We start from the raw sequence: 19,866 nt of genomic DNA, 5'->3' as shown, positions 1-19,866 counted from the left end.
GCATAGGATTTTGCAGTTTAAGCAGCGACTGCTTAAGGCTACTGTGACAACCAGGCCTGTCAACACAATTTATGACTGCCAGGAAAATTTGGACATTCTAGCTGTTTTTGTGATGTGACTACAGTGTTTTTCACGCTAAAAACTAAATCCAATCTCATTTCCTTGTTTCTCTAACCCATTCGTCTTTCTTCCCTTGACTTTCTCCCTGACTCTGCCACCCCTCTGTCCCCCAGCGTGGTGTTTGGCAACATTAACGGTCTGGCGGTGGTGGACTACATCCAGAAGACAGTGGTGCTCAACTTGGGGACGGTCGAGCTTTACGGCTCCAATGACCCCTACCAGAGACAGCCCCGCTCGCCAAGAAAGACACGACAGCCTTCTGGAGGTAATGAGGAAGAGGAATAAGAAGGAGGAAAACATCTGAGCTTTTCCAACCACACACAACAGCAGAGGTTTTTTACCGTGTTGCCAGCAAACAATGGAGTCATTTCTTATCATCATATCAAATGTCAGCCATTAATTTCATATGGCACTGCTTATTTGTTCTTTCAGCCTCACTAGCTCGTATTGTTTAGGTTTGAAATAGAAATCCTGTACGTGATTATTTATTTTATTTTCCCTCCTGTTTTTTTTTTTTTTCTTTTAATTTCTGCCATTAAGCAAAAACTGTTGGACCATGATCTGCAAATCCTGCTCTCGTCTTAAGGGCAAATGAAGCAGTCGAGGGGGTACATTGCACAGAAATGGACTCAAATCACGATTAAGCTCCAGTGTGAATGTGTGAAGACAGTGCAGACGAACACACAGCGGGTTTAGGGATTTTGGATGCACCAAAAAAAAAAAAAAAGAAAAAAAAAGAAAGAAATCACAAATTAATCGAGGAGCAAAATCTGATTTTGTATTCCAGTAAAGGTCTGATTTAGAATTCTAATCAGTCTTTCAGTGAACATTATGATGGGTTTGTGCCAGTGGAGCCGACTAACGGTTATGACTTTGACTCCAGTAAACCCACAGGACCACAGGACCAACGCCCCTGAACTGATCCCAAAACTGATCCAAATGAATCACAGAACAACACACTCTCCTTCATGAGGCTGACACACAGCAAAGCACTTTGTCTAACTCTTCCTTCGTCCACCTGCCTCTCCTTGTCTGTCATTCACACACACACACACACACACACACACACACACACACACACACACACACACACACACACACACACACACACACACACACACACACACTCACAGCCCATCCCTCTAACACACGTTCTCCTCTGCAGCCTCATAGTACCACTACAATAAGGTGCTTTCAGTATGGACACACTGCCACCCTGTGCTAGATGATGGCATTGCAGCGACATCGAGGATGCCGCAGTGTCATGACGATGTACTGTCCATACTTAAGCTAAAGTTTGATGGGTGAATTAGTAAGCTGCGTGCATGTGGATGCCGAGGGATTTTTTTTTTACGTTGGCGACCGTTTATGCGCAAATATGCATGCACGCACGCAAACCGCGAATGCTCACATAGACACAAGCGCGTGCACATGTAAATACACACAGAGCATCTGGTGTCACTGACTGGTGAGCAGTGGGCTGGCACCTGTCAGAGCTTGGCGAGCGTGAGCAGTAATCAGGCGTCCAGCTGTGTTTCTCTGCCAGCAGGGACTGCTGTCTGCTCGGCTTTCTGCCTCACAGGACAATGTCTCACACACATGCACACCAGCGTGCACGTAGCAAAGGGAGGAATTAGGCTTGAAACCGGAGAAAGAAATGCTAAAGCTGCACAAAATCTCCCTGATGGTTAAGTGGAACTGATGGGTTTGTGTGCTGGTCAAGTGAGGAGATCATTAGGCATGGAAATCATTCGTTTGTGCATTTGGTTCAGTCCAGTTTCCCCAAAAACAGACAATCCCAGCTGGTATCTGAGATTCTCTCTGATGTGCCTGTATATGATAAAGAGAAAAGGGGAAGCTCACAGACTGAACACCCCTGTGGTTCTGTTTGGCTTGCCTCATTTTGTATTTCACGCGTTGATCTCTGCTGCAGGTCTGTGCGACATCAACGAGGGCTCCGCCACGTCGGAGGACCGCTGCAAGTCCCCTACTTCAGGTAATATGTCCTTCAGCGTCTTATTAAAAAGGAAGGTGGGAGAATTATAGCGAAGGCTTTGTGTTAACCAGACGTGAAACCCAAACAGTGAGACCAGTCAAAAATAGACCTATAATAGACCACGCATTGGTTTGGGGAGAAGATTAATGTTTAAAGAGCCTCTACTTTTAATACCGTTTTATTGAAATTGTTACTCATCAAACTGTGACTATATAGAAGTGTTTTTTTGTTCAGCCATAAAATTGTCTGGCTGTCAGCTCCATTCTTCGGTCTTTAGGAATGCACTGTTTGAGTTTATTACCGTACGGTTATGGGTTTTTGAAACTATTTTCCCATTTGTGCATGCAGTCTTCTACCACTTTGCAGAGTTCAATAGACAGGAATAAACTTGTTTAACTCACCACGTGGTATCCTGGAAATCTGTGTTATATATATCCCATGCTATGATGCTAATTCAGTGTGACACTTGAGTTTAACTGTTAAACAAAACTCTGCATTCTGGTACAGAAAGCCATTAATTTACATTAATCAGAGTGTGAGTTAAAAAGCAAAAGTTCAACCTGAAGTGCCTCAGGTATTTTCACATATTCAGCAACTAATGCATAATTGTTAAAAAAAAAAAAAAAACATAGCCTCCAGTTTAAAGTATTGTATCAGTTGCAAGATGATGTAAATTACTTTTGACTTGGATTTTGAGTGGGGATTTTCTTCCAGTTAAAACATTAAAAAGTGTCTGGGTGCTCTATCCTGGAGCAGATCAGCACAGAACATTATCACGCTAAGCAGTTTTCGTATCAGCGAACATGACGAAATGCAAACAAACTGCTTTGTCACTTAAAGTATTCTGCACCGCTGCTGCGTCGCAATAGTCGACCCATTGATGATCGTGCAGGAGAGCTACATTGTGTGCCGCAGCAGTAAGACGCTCTGTTGCTCTTTTACTTGCCTGCTTCTTAATCTACGTCATTAGTATTTCAGCTGAAGGTGCTTGAAGAGAGAACAGCCCAGATCCATCTTATTAGGGGCAACTTGGCATTAGCACACTGAAAATAAGGGGCTTTTTAAAAAGGTCAGACAGGAAACAAATCTCAGAGTCTGGAGTTCTGCTGCTGTTTCCAGGTATGATGGCTGTCCAAACCTCCCGTCACACCCCCGTGTCTGGTGCCACCAGACTGTGGTCTGATACATCTGTCTGCTCTGCATTATTCATAGGACAGAGAGAGATAAGGTGTCTCCGTGCAAAGAAATGTCTGCCTTAACAGTCATTTAGGTTAAGTGTTTGGGCTTTTTTCAGTTTTTTTCTAAGTGATCTGCCAGTGAGAGAAAATAATTTCTTTTCAGGCAGTTTCACCTGCCTAACCTTGAAACAAGTTGCAGTATGATGACTAAAGTCTCCATTACTGGCAGGATAGTGTCATTTCATTCAAGGAAATTCTTGAAATAGTTTCTGATTTGCATTCACATCTTCGAATGGCAGCCGAGAGTTGCCAATGCTAAACCACCTGCAGTAATAAGACAAGCAGACTTTATTGTACAGTTGACATTGTAAGGATATCCACACAGTGAAAGACAAGGTAGTGCTCCTGCACAGACTCTTTTATAATGCATAATTAGAATCTTTGCTCATTATGGTATCCACACAAATCAGGGACATTCTCAATTTAATCTGTCAGCGATAGCCTCTGTGTCGCAACAAGCCAAAGGGTGTTTCTAACTGCACTTTACTTTCCCCCTTACACCCCCAAAAGTGTTGACGTCAAACAGCAATCTACAGCAATTCTACAATGGAGGTGGTAGAGGAGGTAAGATTGGCCAAAGATGTTTCATGAGAGGCTGTGTAGGCAGGACAACAAGTCCAGATTTGTCCCCCTCTGTCTGTCCTCCGTGTCATCGTCCCCACAGCGGGAAGAAATAGAACAGAGAATAAAGAGCCAAAGTTCTGGGTTAGCTTCTGGTCCACTATCTTTTTGTTCTCGCTGTGTTCAAGTAGAAACAACAGTAGTTTTTTTCTTGCTCAAACTGAAAAGCTGCTCATATTTTCTATCAGATTTTAAGCGTATGGTTAGAAAAGTAGACAAAGAGAAGTGAAAGCTCGCGGAGCAGAGGCTAACCTGGAGGCTACCCAGGAATTCAGCTGTCCATATACACACAGTACAGCCTTAGAAACACATTTGCATGCTACATGTATGTAGCACGAGTGTCATATTGTAAATGTGCCTGCGTGTGATCTCTGTCCTGACCTCCTACAGCAGAGTCCTTGTGTATGTTATGAGTTACATGATCGGCGTTTCTGTCCGTATGATGACACCGCAGAGTGGAGAGCAACTCATGTGTCCAAGTGTCTGTGTGTACTTTCAGTGTGTGTCGATGAAACTGATAATTACTTATCAGCTGCTTCTTACCTGACCAGTCCAGAGTGCTGCTTTTTGTCTGTTGGAGCGAGCCCATCTGGACAACGAGTCAGTGTTTTAAATGACGAGTTTTGACCCAGGCCACTCCTCCTCAGACCAGCGTCAAAGACTTTTTAGCCAGCATGACCTCATTTAATTAGTCTGAACCCGTCCTGACACCTTTTTAAAAATTACATTTTCCCGGTCTTCCTATTAGCTTTGTTGCACCTGTGAGGGCAGAGATGTTACCTCTGTATTATCCTTCCTGAGTTATTCACAGGGTTTGGTGACCTCCTCTAATTCCCAGCATAGCTCCGGACTGCTCTAATTAGCCAGAATAAGTGAAATCACCTCTGTGGATATGCAGGGCCATGAAATGAAAGTAAATAGAAGGTAAGAGTGAGCTGCGTGTGTTGTAGATTTGTGCACATAAATTATGGACAGGAGCCGGATAACAACATTAATGAAGTGTCAGAAATTCAAATGAGTGCCTCTGCAGCTTTATTTAAAAAAAATGGAATGGGAAAAAACAGAACAATAACAAGAATCAAGTTACACCCAGCTCAATTTGAGTTTCAGGGTTTTATCAGTGTCACAGTCTTCTTTAGAGGGTTTTTTATTTTTTTTATTTCAAAGTCGGTTTGATCATAACGACCACTGGTGAGCGTGACACAAGTGTCCTCATATAGTTTGTCCTGCTTCTTTCTTCCGCAGACGCAAAAATAGTATCCAAGACCTTCATTCATTGTTGATTCTATTTATAAGTCTTAAAAGATGGAATGATCTGAGCTACAAACCCAACACGTTTTTGTCAATTGTGAAGCATACGGATTCAGGCAGGATGCAGACGTGGGTGGGGGTGATTATAGTTAGTTGCATACATCAAGTATATTTTCTGCTAGTTGAGACTTGAGCATTTTGGGGAAACTAATTGAAGCAACTAGCAGTAGATGACCTCAGTAACGTTTGACCATCTTTTCCATTGTCCTCTTCCATCTCCTGTTCGGTATTTTCTGTTTCCTGTTACCATCTCGGTCTTGGTGCATGCTCCTGTGGCATGAGGTTCCTGGATGGCTGTGCAGTTTTGATGTGTCTCACTATACCAGTCCTCTCTTTCAGGGCAGTGTGCAAGCAGAGGTCACTTCCTTTGTTTTGTCTTTTGCAGCATGCCTCTGTGATACATACAGGGTTGTCTCTGAGTCCTTGAAGCATTTTGGCTCCTCTAGTCAATTAAACAACCCTCCCCGGCACTTGTCTCACAGCCTTTTGTTGTTTTCCTGTATTTTAGCTTTGTGCACAATCCTGTCCCAGTGCTAGTTACCTAGCTTTGCATGGCATCGTGTGTTAGCTTAGACGTGTGTTTGTAAAGAGGGATGTTCTCTTTTTTCCAGCAAAGATGTCACGGAAATTAAGCTTGCCTACTGAGCTAAAGCCAGACTTGGGTAAGCCTTGACTTCGTGTCTCCAAACAATTTGTATGGAAATGCAGTATATCTTTCTCACTCCAACTGGACTCCACCACATTCCATTAGTCCAGTTTTATCTGGTTATTAGCCTCAAAATTGGCAAGCTGTGCAGATGTTCTCCTGAGTTTGCATGAGACAAAAGTAGCACTGATCTGACTAGAAGTGACATTTATTGAGCTAAATCAAAGTTTTTCTTCTGTGCTCTGACTCCCACTTTCTGACCTTGGTGGGGGTTCTCCTAGAGGTCAGTGGTGCTAAGCTAAACTACGCACACTCCATCTCACCGTAAAGCTTTCTGTAACTTTTGCAGCTTTCTCTTTCTCGTCTGTGTTCTTCATGTCTTTCCTTTCTCTGTCTCCGATTGGTCCGTCTAAAATTTCCCAACTAGAAATATCGTCACTTTCAAAAAAAAAAAAGAAAAGAAGAAAGACTTTTTCTTCTTCAGGGGTGTACGACATTCTTCTGAAACACGAACAACATTTGATTTTTCAAGGGTCAAATTAAATGTGCCTGTACGCCTGTTTAAGAGTTCCAGTGTTCTACACGTTACCAAAACATACTAATAGAACTGCTGATTGAGGATGGAACACTTTAAAATGTTAATCTGTCATCTGTCATAAACAAATATAAGTACAGGTCCACATCTGTGTTGTCTGTCTTGTGACTGTGCTGCTTTGCAGGTGCTTTACCTCTCTCTCTGCTTTCTCCTCACTGTCCTCCTGTCTGTATGCCCGCCGCGGGGTGCCAACCCTTTAGACCACCGGGACAATTCTTTCAGCCGGTCGCGCTCCTCCAGCGTCACCAGCATTGACAAGGAAGCACGAGAGAGCATCAGCTCCTTCCACTTTAGCGAGACCTTCGCTCGGAAGGGGGACAGTGCTTTGACACCCTGCCTATATGTGGGCACTTCCCTGGGCACCGTGCTGGCTCTGGCTCTCACATTGCCACCTGCTGGGGAGCAACGGCAACTGCAGCCAGTCATCATTTCACCTACAGGTGGGTATCAGAGGGGTGGGATGGATGGAAAATAGGGTGATGTAGTTGATTTAAGACAACAACACTGAATTTCTTTCCATGCATCAGGCATGTTGGTGCGGCTGAAGGGCAGCATCTTGCGGATGGCTTTCCTGGACTCAACAGGTTCTCTGGTGCCCCCTGCACACGAGCCGTGGTATGAACCCAACGTCACAGCAGATGGCGAAGAAAGGGAGAAGGTCCGCAAGCGCAGGCCGGTCTCTGTGTCCCCTTCCACCTCCCAGGACCTCAGCGAGAGCCAGTACGCTGTGGTGTGTTCTGAAAAACAGGCCAAAGTCATGTCCCTCCCCTCCCAGACCTGCATCTATAAACACAGTATCACAGAGACCTCCTTCATCCTGCGGGCAGATGTGGTGCAGATGAGCCAGGGCGCATGTGTGGCCTGTTTCTGTGCCAACGGCCACATCATGACCCTCAGGTGAGAAACATCTCAGCTGGAAATAGCTGGTTTTATTCAGATGTATCAGTCAAAAAGATGCTGGATGGTCAGTGTTTCTGCAAATGTGGTCAGTATTGTCGAATAATTTTGAGGAAGAAGCGATTAATTATAGGTGCAGCATCAAGGCGTAAGATAGCCAATGAGGGAGCTACATTCTGAGCACACAGATGGACTGTGGACAAATGGATTAGGCTGCAGGAATAGCTTGAGAAGTTTATTTGGACATTTTTTCCACAGTGAAATCCATTTTAAACAATGTGTATCCAAGCTTAGCACAGCCGTCACTCTCGCTTATGAATCCCTGGTGAATGTTTAATCTCAGGAGACAGATTTCAGGACGAGGATAGCTTCAGTGTTATGTGACGGTGGAATTATCCTTGATACGGTGTCATTCTCAGTGCTTTGTTATGTGTCATGTATTCATTATTCATTCTTTATATTCTACAAGTGTGAAACAATTGTCATTTATTGAGGCTCCAGGTTGGTTTAACGGTATTATCGGGGCAGTGGTTTGTCTCTAAATGGCAGAAATAAATGCTGCCACGACTGACGCAGACAGGATCATCGTCTTGTGTCCTCAATTAAACTTTTCCTTTCGCTCAAGTCGTCACTCAAAGTCAGACGAACTTTTGTCCTCATGCACGTCCACGACAAACACGCCCACACACATCCTCAGACCTCTGTCCTCAGACTGCCCTGCCTCCATTAACCCCGACACTCAGCTGAACCTTCAGCATTGCACCGCTAACTAACCAATGTGACAAGATTAGGAAATATTTTCATGCCATGTGTGGAAGGGTGGAAGTGAGGAGGGGTGTGTTAGTCTGTCGCTCATCCTCATTAATCTTCCCGACTTCCCTAGAGGGGAGAGACAGAGACAGAACAGTCGTCCATATGGGTGTGTAACAGAGCAAGGGTGTCCAGCTGTCCGCCTGTCTGTCTGTGTCTGCGTTCCTGTTCGAGTGTTGAAAATAGTCTGAGTGTATGAACATTGTCTTCAGTGTTTCAGGAGATTGAAATATGCTACATACAGTGTTCAAAAAGTCAGTGATGGTGATAAAACTTCACATATTTGTAAATATATAAAGAGCATTTATTGGCAACCTTATAATATTCTTAGGATCTAAAATCACTTTTCTGTGTCCCCCCCCGTCCAGTGTGCCGGGACTGAGACCGCTCATGGATGTAAACTACCTGCCTTTGACAGACATGCGGATAGCCAGGACGTTCTGCTTCACCAACCTGGGTCAGGCCATGTACCTCTGCTCCCCCACGGAGATCCAGAGGATCACTTACAGCCAGGACATCTGTGAAAACCTGCAGGTCAGTTTATACGCAGTACAGCATGCATATGGATTTAATGAGGCATGGCTCAGGATTTGGAGTTTAAATCTTGAATAAATTTTCCCAATTACAAATAAGAACTGCATATTATGATGCATTGAAAACATTTTATAGTAAAGATAATTGACGTGATTATATGAAATAGCTGGAGGCGATAATGAGATTATGTAGTATTATAGAAATATATATATAGTATTATTATATATGTGTATATGACTAGACACATGCAGTTAAACTGTATGTAGCAGGTGTGGCAGCATAATGTGTGTGTTGATGTTTCAGGAGATGCTGGGTGAACTTTTTACACCAGTGGAGACACCAGAGGCACCCAACAGAGGGTTCTTCAAAGGTCTCTTTGGTGGTGGAGCACAGTCACTGGACAGAGAGGAGCTATGTATGCCAAACCTACACATGCCCAGATATACAGTGGCTCGGTCCTTTGTTGATGCAACCTCTCATTCACACGTCTTCCCCCGTTATTTTCCTTCCATCTCTTATCTCAGTTGGTGAGATAGCAGCTGGAAAGGCATCCCGAAGTCTTGCCCAGCACATCCCAGGCCCGGGTGGCATTGAGGGCATGAAGGGGGCAGCCTCCGGCGTGGTCGGAGATCTGGCACGCGCCCGGATAGCACTGGATGAAAGAGGCCAGAAACTGGGCGAGCTGGAGGAGAGGACGGCCGCCATGATGGCCAGCGCAGATTCCTTTTCCAAACACGCCCATGAGGTAACAGAACACGTTTACATGTCTGTATGTAGGGAAGACCTTTCTTAATACTGACTGTTCTACTGCCAGAGATTACTCAATTGCACTGTTTACCCACCAGAGGGCAGTATGTACCTGTGGAAAACTCACAGTGCAGTGGAGGCGGCTCTCACTCATGTTGGACAAAAGCGGTCTCACATCAAGATGTTCTTTTCTGAAATCAGACTCTAAAATATTTGAGGTGTCCTGTTTCCTGCAGTGTTTATAATTTGAAAACATAAAATGGACTTCAGTGACAGCAGAATGATTAGTGTTTTAAGCCTGGAATAATGGTGGAGTGTGTAACTCAGCATTTGGAAAGTCTTTCCTCAGTCGTGACTTTCTCACTTTAACGCTTCCTGTGTTTCCAGATGATGCTGAAGTGCAAAGACAAGAAGTGGTACCAGTTCTGAGCAGTGACGGGGGAGGAGCAGAGCTCCACCGACACAACTGTCACCTTCCATTGGCTCATTCGGACTCACCGTGACCCCGCCACCCATCCATCTGTCCATTCGTCCATCCCTCCGAGCCTTCTTCACCGGGACACTTGGGATTTTCTTCCCTAGCACAATGTTGAACACTGTTCTTACCTCAGTCTTAAGGTGGAACTGAGGGGAAAACAGGGGAGAAGGACGACCTCAGAGGGAGCAAATAAATGGTGTCTTTTTCCTATGTTCTTGTCTCTCTGTTTATCTCTGTTCAGCCTCTCCTCCGAGGTCGCCGATTGGCCCACGCACCTGGAGATTCTTCATTCTCATTTGCCAAAATGTCCTTTGCTGTTGTCTCCGCTCCGAGCCCATCGGGGGCCAGACTTCAAACCGATGAACACAGCTGAAAAAAGACAAAAACCTAAGAAGAAACAGACTACAAAACATTCTTGAAGTGTAAAAAGAAGGAAAAAGAATCTAAATACATCATTATATATACATAAATCTAATAAATGTGCAACGCTGTATCCACTTCCGAGCGACAAGTACTGAAGAAAGGGATCGCTCACGGAGGAGACGGGAGCAGGGTGTGAAGGAGGCGGCGCTGGAGATCCACAGGAAGCGCTGCCACTATGCAGAGAGTCACGGGGATATAAGCAACTTACTCTGATGTACACTGGATATTTCACTCTAGACTCTCCTCTGTATCTTACAGACTTTCATATCGTTACCAACAGTGTGTGTGCGTGTGTGCGTGTTAATTTCTATTTTCTTGCCATTCCTCTATTTGTTATTCGTTGGGTTTTTTGCTCTGTCTGTATTATTGGAAAATCTCTTATTTTTCTATTGTCGTGAAAGTGGACGATATTTTTGATTTGTTGAAAAAATACGTTTTGTGGCTTTTGTCTTAACGACTCAGATTAATTTCTCTTTATGAAAAGGGCTGGATTCTAAAAGGAGGGCAAGGATATAAAAGGCATATATCATTTAGTACTCACTGACACGGCGACACCGGATTTCCTGACTCTGAAATCTTAAAGCAAGTGCGTATGAACCACACACACGATTCTTGTTTACCTGAGGATTTCATTCACTCTGATTCATCTGATGTGATGTTAGCCGCCTCCCTCGGCTTCTAGTGTCCAAAACTTCCACAGTTTGGAGCGTTACTGCAAAGGCTCAGTGTTAAACACACTAATCCTCCAGCCAGATTTGTCAGGTTTCCAAATTCTGGAGCGCACATCAGTATGGAGACCACACACACACGAGCAGAAATCCTATTTATGTGTGTTCATATATGCAGGATAACAGAAATATGGATGTATAATCCTTGAAACACATTTCAGTTTTTTGCTGTTGTCCGTCTTTGTTAATATTTATTTATTGAGGTGCAAGAAACAGTTGTGTTTGGTGTCAGAAACCCTCACCCTCATTCTTCTCTTGTTTCTGTTTCCATGTTTACAGTGAAGCTCAAATGTGGTGTATCTCTCTGTCTACCAGGCTTTTAACCTTTATTTGTATATAAGTAAATAGTTTGACAATCTAAGACCAACTGGAAAGTAAATGTCGAGGTTGCTCGAGCAACATAAGAGGAGAGAGGCCATATTTTTTCTGACGCCAAAGAGTTGTTTTAGCTTTTCCATCGCATCCGTCATTCGGCTCGTCACTCCGCAGACAATTGTATATCGCAGTATAGCTCCACCCATGGAGCGCAGACCCAGGATCTGGTCCATTTAGGAACATCGTCCTCACCGGGGTTCATGAAATGGAGCAAGTTGCAATGGAACTCAGCCATTTACAGTATTATTGTGTCACAGTTTGTCATGAAGTGTAACATTTGGACTAATGTTTAATGTTAAAAGTGACCTAACTGTTGGTTGATATGGCTGTTTCCTCTGAATCATTCCACTAACAGCTCAGAAACAAACAATATTTATGGTATTCATCTGTGTGTGTGTGTGCGCGTGTGTGGGAATGTGTGTGTTCCTGTGTCTCTCTCTGTCTGTGCGTCAGGGTGCGTTCAAGTGATATCATTTAAGATTTTGGTTGTTCAAGAATTGTTGTTGATGTCCTAGTCTCACCAGTCAGCAGTCGAGTCCAGTCGAGTGTCTGTTACACTAACGAAAGCCACCAATGACGCTAAAAAGATCAGAGTAGGATAACGAGCATTAGAGGATGACCTCTAAATCCTGATTCGCTTTAACTGCCGCATGTTCGGTCTTGGCGCACATGCTTCGACCCTCCTTCACTCTCCGGTCTTTGCCTTTGCCCTCTGATTTCTCTCTTCCTCCAGTGAGTCTTCCACTGGCTCTCTTGGTTCCACAGCTACAGATACGGCCTTCTCTGTGTTTAGTGAGCATTGTAGTGTGGATGTTGGTAGGTAGCTCTGTCCTCCCCACCCCTCAAGGTGAACAAGAGGAAAAAAAAAAAACAACAACTTCAGGAAATATAACTAGTTTTAGCTAGAGGTCATCCCTGAAAACCTGTTTAATGTCCAACCCAACTGTTATATGTGTGTTTTTCTTTTTTTTTTATTCAATGTTATACTTTTTTCTTTTTCATCTTTGAGTCATTCGTTTCTTGTCCATACACTACAGTATGCAGTATTCTTACCCGATACAGTCCACATACTCAAACAACAAGAGGGAGTCCTGTCTATCTGCCATATGCCATCTTCTGTCCTGGATTCAACAGTTATCAGTGGGTTGCAGTATTTTTCTCATTGTAGCCAATTTTCTTGTACAGTTTTATGCAACTTTCACATGGATGTTTATGACTTTATCTGCTGCCACAAAAGTTTAGAAATTCTGTAGATAGAGATTACTGTGCAATGAAAAATAAAAGTGGAAAATGTATTTTTGTCTTAAAGTGTCCTTTGAAAAATATAAAGATATGGCGCGGATGAAAGAAAAGCATAGATTTCTGCATTGGAATATTGGTGTTGGTACGTCTGTCCATATGAAGACAAATACTGACTCAAAGTGCTGCCGTGTTTGCATCTGTACACTAGATGGCAGCAAACACACATGATTGTCTGTACATGCAGTTTACGTTGAACAGAGAAAAACAATGCAGTCGCGTAGGCCTTATCATGGAGCGATCGAACCAAGTCATATTTGACTGTTAATGAAAGAATGCATTCGTGGGATTAAGCATCAATTGGTCATGGAAATGGACTTTAAAGAGCAGAACTGATCAGTCGCTGTAAGAGCTTGCTTTGTTAGCTGAACTCTGTGCTGTGAATACACCATATTGGCCCATTTCTTAGAGAAACACAAGCCTGTATTGATCACACTAAGTGACTTCTGAAGGCGCTCTCTGGTTTCTTCGCAGCCCTGACAGGTGACGAAGTGGTCAGTGGAGCGCATGAAGGTCACCTTTTTTTGGAGTAAGTTTTTTTTTTTGTCCTTTTTTCCAAGCTTTTACTTGAATTACAGACAACGGCAAAGTACCTTGAAGTGATCCTGAATGTGATTTTTGGTAAATGTTGTGTCTGCCATTAGAAACTAGAAACTATCTGGGAGGCTTTCTCTAGTATTTTTCCACTTAGCTGCCTTACAATACACCACTGCTATTAGGAATGGACCTATTGAATCAGAGAGAACGCTGGCCTCAGCTCAGTCAAGCTGCCTTTTGCAGCCAGCACTGCATTCGCAGTGACTTATGCTGTGGATCAAACATGACAGCGGCTTCCGGCTTGGCTGATGATTTCCTATTGGAAGAAAGATTTACACACTGTGACTGTACATTGTCACTTAATGTTTCTGGACATCCTGTGACTCATGGTAGCTGGAATCCAGTGTGCAGGAATTGGTGAAGACACGAAGCCGAAGCAATGTATTAAAGGACTAAAATACAGATGTAGAAGTTTTTGTTTTAGAATTCTTAGTCATGAAAAAATAAGTTATGAACCAACACACAAACCATACTGCAAATAAAACTATTGATTGCTGGCTGGAGGGATGAAGTAGACCATGATTGAATTTCTTCTGTGGAGCTGTTTTATGATCAATCTAAGAAAAGCACATATATCATAGTTCCATAAATTGGGCCTGTTTTTTAATTAAGTCTGTAAAAATGTCATCTGGTCTGCATCTGATTTAAGAACAAACTGAGCAAATCAAGAGTCATGCCTGTCTGCAGCAGTGTTCTTCCGCTATGTGTAAAATCCATATTTAAGGAAAAATGCATCGCCAACACTAAAAAGTATTCTCGTACTTAAATACTTACAAGATACAGGAATTACAGGAAATGGTCGTGACTCCCCTCCTCCTTCCCTTGCACTCTCTCTTTTCATATATAATGAATAAGGGTCACGGCCTTGTGCCATATCATCGTCCCTTCGTTCTGTAAACAAAACTATCAAACAAAGTGGTGTCATAATTTCATTAGGAGGAGGCCATGTGTCTTCCATCGAAGATAAGCTTCTGCGGCGGTGTGAGGGTGAAGGGTTAAGTTAAGGGAGACTGGGAGATGGAGACTGGGGGAGGGAGATCGGGGGGGAGGTGATGAAAAAACATCATGTTGATTTGTTCAATTTGACTGAAGCCATGACGGGAAGGTCACAGAGGAGAGATGTTTGTTGATGCATATTGTTTGAACTACTGAACTTGTTAGGGCGCACACACACACACACACACACACACACACACACACACACACACACACACACACACACACACACACACACAGATATATGGTGAGGCCATACAGAGCTGAGCACACTGCTCAGCAAATGACACGTCAGTGTGACTGTTGCCGTGGTGACTGGAAACATAAATGACCTGAGCCACGTCCGCACAGCAGGAGTCGGTACGGCACCTGAGGGAAACAGGAGGAGACTGAGCCGGCCGAACGGTTTCATCTTGATTCAAACCATCCTTTCAGTCAGGAGCACAGCCTGTTTCTGGGTGGTTGTTCCAAACGTATAATGTTTAAACAGATAAACTCAATAATGGCAGGAAGTGGCAGTCTGAGGAACATTTTGTGATACAGCCTGACGTCTTATTAAATGCTAATGTTTGCTGAACCAAAGATCAAAATGTGATTATTTTGTTGAGGAAGGTGTTAAATTTTCCAGTTGACAGATAACTCATTTCAGGGGTGTAAGCTGGTCATTTTCCCACAAGTTCAAGCTTGAATATCCTGTTATTTCTTTCTTTTACATGTCTGTTGAGTAAAGCCTGAGGATAAATAGCAGAAGCACTAGTTTAGTTTTGCTTTTACTTATTCGAGCAAATGAACGTCTGGATCATCTGTTCAGTTAGATTTCACTTTTTACGAGTGGCTGATCCAGTTCACAGCACATTTAGGAGGAGCCTTTTATTAGAATGAGGGCTTTTTAATGGCAGACGGTTTGACATAGCAGGAACAGCACAGGTGTAAGAAATAACATTAATTATGGCTGCATTCCATTGAGATCAGTTTCAGCGCTCTGCTGCTATTGTGCTTGGTTGCAAACTGGAGCTACTTCAAGGGACACTAACTGGGACGGAGCCGTAATCAAGCAGAGTAGTTTCACCTGTGCTTTTCCAAACTTTCCTCTCAAAGTGTGTGCTGTGGAAAACTCGTCCACTAACTCTGTTCCTGTTACTCCTCGGTCCTTTTAACTTTTTTTAGTCCTATCAGTTGTAAGTGAGACAGACTCACTTGAAGCCAGAAGATTCAGAAGGTTTGCTGTTGGCTTGAGACCTCGAGTCTACTCTGAGATGCCACAGATGACACCAAGGTGAGCATTAGCTCGCTGCCTGTGCTAACATGTACTGTACATCTAGACTGTCTTTGTGGGATGTTCACTTGGCGTTTGGCGTCTCAGGTGTTTTGGCAACATGACACACGTTTTGAAATTTTGTGTGTGTTGCCTGCTAATTTGTGCCTGTATGCTGCTGCTGTCTTCCTGCGTGCAGCACGTCACAACATTAATCACATGTTAGAAAGGCGAGCTCCTATGTGTGTATTTTTTCTGCCCTTTCCTGAGTTGCAAATCTATGATATGACAAAAATCTGATTGGTCAGTTGCAATAGTGTTCCTGGACTAACATTCGTCATGATGTTGTGATGTTGCAGGGACAACACAAGCTTGGCGATGTCAGATCATGTGTTGTAAACTGGCTTATACAAGGGTGCCCAAAGTTTTTCCCCTGGAAGACCAAACTTGAAACTTAATGTATTGTTAACATGAGGTCCCCAATTTCCCTTAATTGAGTGACTTCCTGCTCAAAGTGTGCTCAGATGATCAAGAATAATACATACCTAAAGATCCTTCATATTCTTACCTCACAAAAATAAAACAGCATGAACACCAATTTAGATTAAACATTTTTTTCAGTTTTTTTTTTTCACAAAACATCTGGCGAGCCAAATTAAACCTTATGGTGGCACAACTTTGGGCAGCCCTGGCCTGTATGTGGTGCTCCCCTGGCGCTGGCTTGCATAGTGCTGAAATATGAACACCAGCCTGAGTAATGAGTGTTCTGGGCCGAATTCGTTTTGCTGCATATTTCCCCCGGTTGTTTTGCGGAGTATCCTGTTGGCGCTGTCTGTCTAGTAGAAGGTAATATTGTATATTGACTTGGTGGGGATGTAAACATGGCTGTTGTCTTGAAAGCAGCGAATTCACATAATAATATCCCTGTAACATTGGCTTCATGGGGAAACTCGACACGGCTTTTGTCACGCGTTCAGATTTTCTACAAGCGTTTCTTGTTCAGTTAAGCTTCAGACATATTTCAGTCAAATGCAAAGGCTTTGCATCAACTTGCTTTGCTCTGTATTTCATACAGCCAGTGTCCTGATTGAATGTTTTCAGGGCTGCTACACTCCGCTGCATGCCCTGCCAACCCTCAGCTTATCATGAGATATTGCCTCATACATTTTTTTTTAAAAGAATTTAATGTGTCATCTATTAATTACTGACTGCATAAAGTGTCCTGGCCTGCTGCACTTAAAGTGGATTTCTGGTTTCAGATTAATCCATTCTCGTTTCAGCATCGCACTAGTCATTTCCCTGCAGCGGCTGCCGGTGCGTTGTTGGGAAATATTCCCACAGCTGTGAGTGTGTATTTGCTATGAGGTCAAAGCTTGATGAATCTATATCAAATCTATAAATGCTTTGTATTCACAATGTAAAGTCACTCCATGTCAGTTGGGTGACTGATCTGGTATTTTAATTTGCTGTTCTATGCATGGCTATCTGGTTTTTGGACTGAGGATCACAGAATATTAGATAACCTAAAACTGGTTTCATCTAAATTAGAACTGTACTCATGTAAACAATGACTGCATGAATATAGACATTTGTACAATGATTAAACACCAAATCAGGATATTTAGAGATTTTTTTTAATTTTTCTATCTTACACAAAGCAAATAACATAACTTTCTAATGCTGAAGTCTGAACATAAATCCATATGAGGAGTTAATTGTAAGAAACCCGCCAGCCCTCACACCCCCAGACATTTAAAAAAGCGTGAATTAATGTAGTTAGAATTGTGGATTTGCTGACACACAATGGCTGCTCATGTCTCCATAACAGTCACTCCTTCCAGTAATAAAGCGCTGCAGGGAGGATCGAGTTTGGAAACATAATGAGTATCTTGACTTACCATGACCATGCTTCTACAGACTGAGGCCAAAAGGATGACTTTATGTTGACTGTGTTCCTACAGGCCAATAAGGGCGGCGGGAGACGCACTATTAAATGCATCACCTTGAGTTCTGTTAGAGAAATACACGGCGCATTCGTCGATCTGTCCGATTTGAAGCAATTTTCGGTTGTTGCTGGAAAGGCGTCTCTTGCTCTCATGATAAAGAGGCCGAACTTGAGCTTTTAGTCAAGGCTCATTTGAATACATATGTTTCTGTTTGGTTTAACGGTACCCAGTTAACATTCAACCCACACATAACAGAGAAATGTGTTAAAAGGATCATTTACTCCAATCTGTCAAACTGAGAAACATCTGTTTAGGAAATGAGTGGAAGATCATCTGTATATTAGTGGTGTGTGTGTGTGTAAGAGAGAGAGAGAGAGAGAGAGAGAAGGGGTATCTAAAACAGACATGGGTGTGGTTGAAACCCTGACCTTGTAATTTGAAAGCGCCTTGGACTTGGAGTTTTTCTCTGCCTTGTCTGAGGGCTCAGTGATGGAGCTGTGACCTGCTCCCCTCTGATTGGTCTCTTTGTCCTTGAGACTCGCACTGGGATCAGATATCTCTCCTCTATTCATCTGTTCCCTCACAGGCCTAGAGGACTGTTTATAAAAAAAAAACAAAAAAAAAAAAACACAAACCAAACACACGTACCCACATTTGGACCTTCTGCAGACAGGGAATGGGCACGAATGCAAAAAACATCACGGAATGCAGACCAAAACAAAATGGCCACCATCCAAACCCTCAGCCTGCGCCGACCGATTTCAATTTGCCGTAATATGTGGTTTTGTGATACCACATCACTAATAAACATAAATTGAGGTCTTGTGTATGTGTAATTACAACAGGCACTGAAGTGGAGTTTAATCAGTCTGGTTCTGTGAGCCGTGACTAAGGCATGGAAGACTTGTTCCTAGAGAGAGGAGATGCTTGAAAACCATGTCTGGCCTTGTGTGAATGCTGCTGTCACAGCTGGTCTATTTTAACGCCGTAACGTGCAGATATTCCACATGCAATCGTTGTGTAGCCTTTATCAAATTACAACCTCCTCATGATCGTTCTCATAGCTGCTTGAGACGACACACTCCATGTGTATTGAGAGCGGCAGGATTTGCTTTTCGTGAAGCCTTGTTTAGATCAGAATTAATACATCGTGGGTATATTTTTAGATTACATGAAGATGAGTGGTTTTGATGCTTGTCCCATTGGACTCAAGTGCTTCTCTGATGGCAAAATGAGCTGCAAAAAAAAAAAAAAAAAAAAAAGAGAGCCTGCTATTTGTCCCCATTTGTACAAGGACTTGATTTGTTGTGTCTTTGAAATCTTTGAACATTTCACTTGCCGAAATATTTAATGCTGTTTAAGGAAGAGTGGCTTGGTTCCTCCTGGAGAGGGGCCGTTTAATATTCAAGGCTCGCCGTGTTTTTGCAAAAAAGGAATGAAACTTTAATGGCTGGTTTGAAAGCGCCAGATAATTTGACTGCATGAGATGTTTCAACCGTTAGTTGCATCATTAACCCATAACTGCATTCAGGGGAGCCTCAGCAAAGTTTCTTTCAATCACGTATCCAATTAATTTTTACGGCCTCCTTTTAATTATTGCTTTAATGTTGTGTTACGATTTAATGTGCATTAATATGAAGAGGACCACACTCTGCAAAGCGCATGCAGTATACTTTGAAAATCTTGTCCCCGTTTCCTGTCAGAAACTGATGGGTGCTCAGGTGAAACACACTCAGAGGTGCAATCCAGCCACGCCGGAACATCTGGCAACCACTTCCACGTGTCCTGGCTACCATACCAGGTTCATCAAGGATGTACTCCATCTGCCATAATGCATATTTGTCCATACCACAGGATCTAATCTCGTGCTTGCACCACATCAATAATTAACAGTCTCAGCAAGGTATCTGTGTATATTTCCTGTGTGGCAACAAAAGACTGTCCATATTAGTGTGGTTAGCATGTGAAAGGCCATTCTTTGCTGCTGCACAGCAGCTGCTACTGTATTGAGCACCATTTTGTATAAAGAATGACTGTGTGTCTTATCTACCAAATTGTGCAAAGTAACAAATACCCAAGCCCCTTCTCAAATATTTGTTCAATATTCCCAGGAGACCCATAATCCAAAGGCGCAGTCCAAGGGCTCTTGTGGGAGTAATAAATACCCATGATCCTTATCTAGGCCACACAGATCCCCCGTCTGAGGAGGAGAGAGGTTATCATTTCTCTTTTAAACACACCACTCATCAGTCCA

General features: G+C 43.1%; 1 protein-coding gene across 3 annotated transcripts in view; it reads left to right on the top strand.

Moving 5' to 3' along the window:
- The window catches only part of stxbp5a (syntaxin binding protein 5a (tomosyn)), an 84,736-nt gene extending 71,922 nt beyond the window's left edge, over positions 1 to 12,814 (top strand). Inside the window, exons 19-28 of one of the 3 annotated variants that reach the window (XM_070986907.1) lie at positions 234 to 385; positions 2,054 to 2,116; positions 3,865 to 3,918; positions 5,898 to 5,948; positions 6,686 to 6,967; positions 7,055 to 7,424; positions 8,603 to 8,768; positions 9,072 to 9,183; positions 9,293 to 9,513; positions 9,903 to 12,814. In XM_070986907.1, the coding sequence (XP_070843008.1) occupies positions 234 to 385; positions 2,054 to 2,116; positions 3,865 to 3,918; positions 5,898 to 5,948; positions 6,686 to 6,967; positions 7,055 to 7,424; positions 8,603 to 8,768; positions 9,072 to 9,183; positions 9,293 to 9,513; positions 9,903 to 9,944 (1,513 nt within the window). In that variant the 3' untranslated portion in view covers positions 9,945 to 12,814. Of the gene's footprint in view, positions 1 to 233; positions 386 to 2,053; positions 2,152 to 2,664; positions 2,691 to 3,864; positions 3,919 to 5,859; positions 5,949 to 6,685; positions 6,968 to 7,054; positions 7,425 to 8,602; positions 8,769 to 9,071; positions 9,184 to 9,292; positions 9,514 to 9,902 lie in introns of all 3 variants that reach the window. The other 2 variants (XM_070986909.1, XM_070986908.1) reach the window with 2 other exon arrangements.
- Positions 12,815 to 19,866: the final 7,052 nt, after the last annotated feature.

Source organism: Chaetodon trifascialis, chromosome 19 (genome assembly GCF_039877785.1).
Source record: "Chaetodon trifascialis isolate fChaTrf1 chromosome 19, fChaTrf1.hap1, whole genome shotgun sequence".
NCBI lineage: Eukaryota > Metazoa > Chordata > Actinopteri > Chaetodontiformes > Chaetodontidae > Chaetodon > Chaetodon trifascialis.
This window is presented reverse-complemented; position numbering and strand designations above follow the sequence as displayed.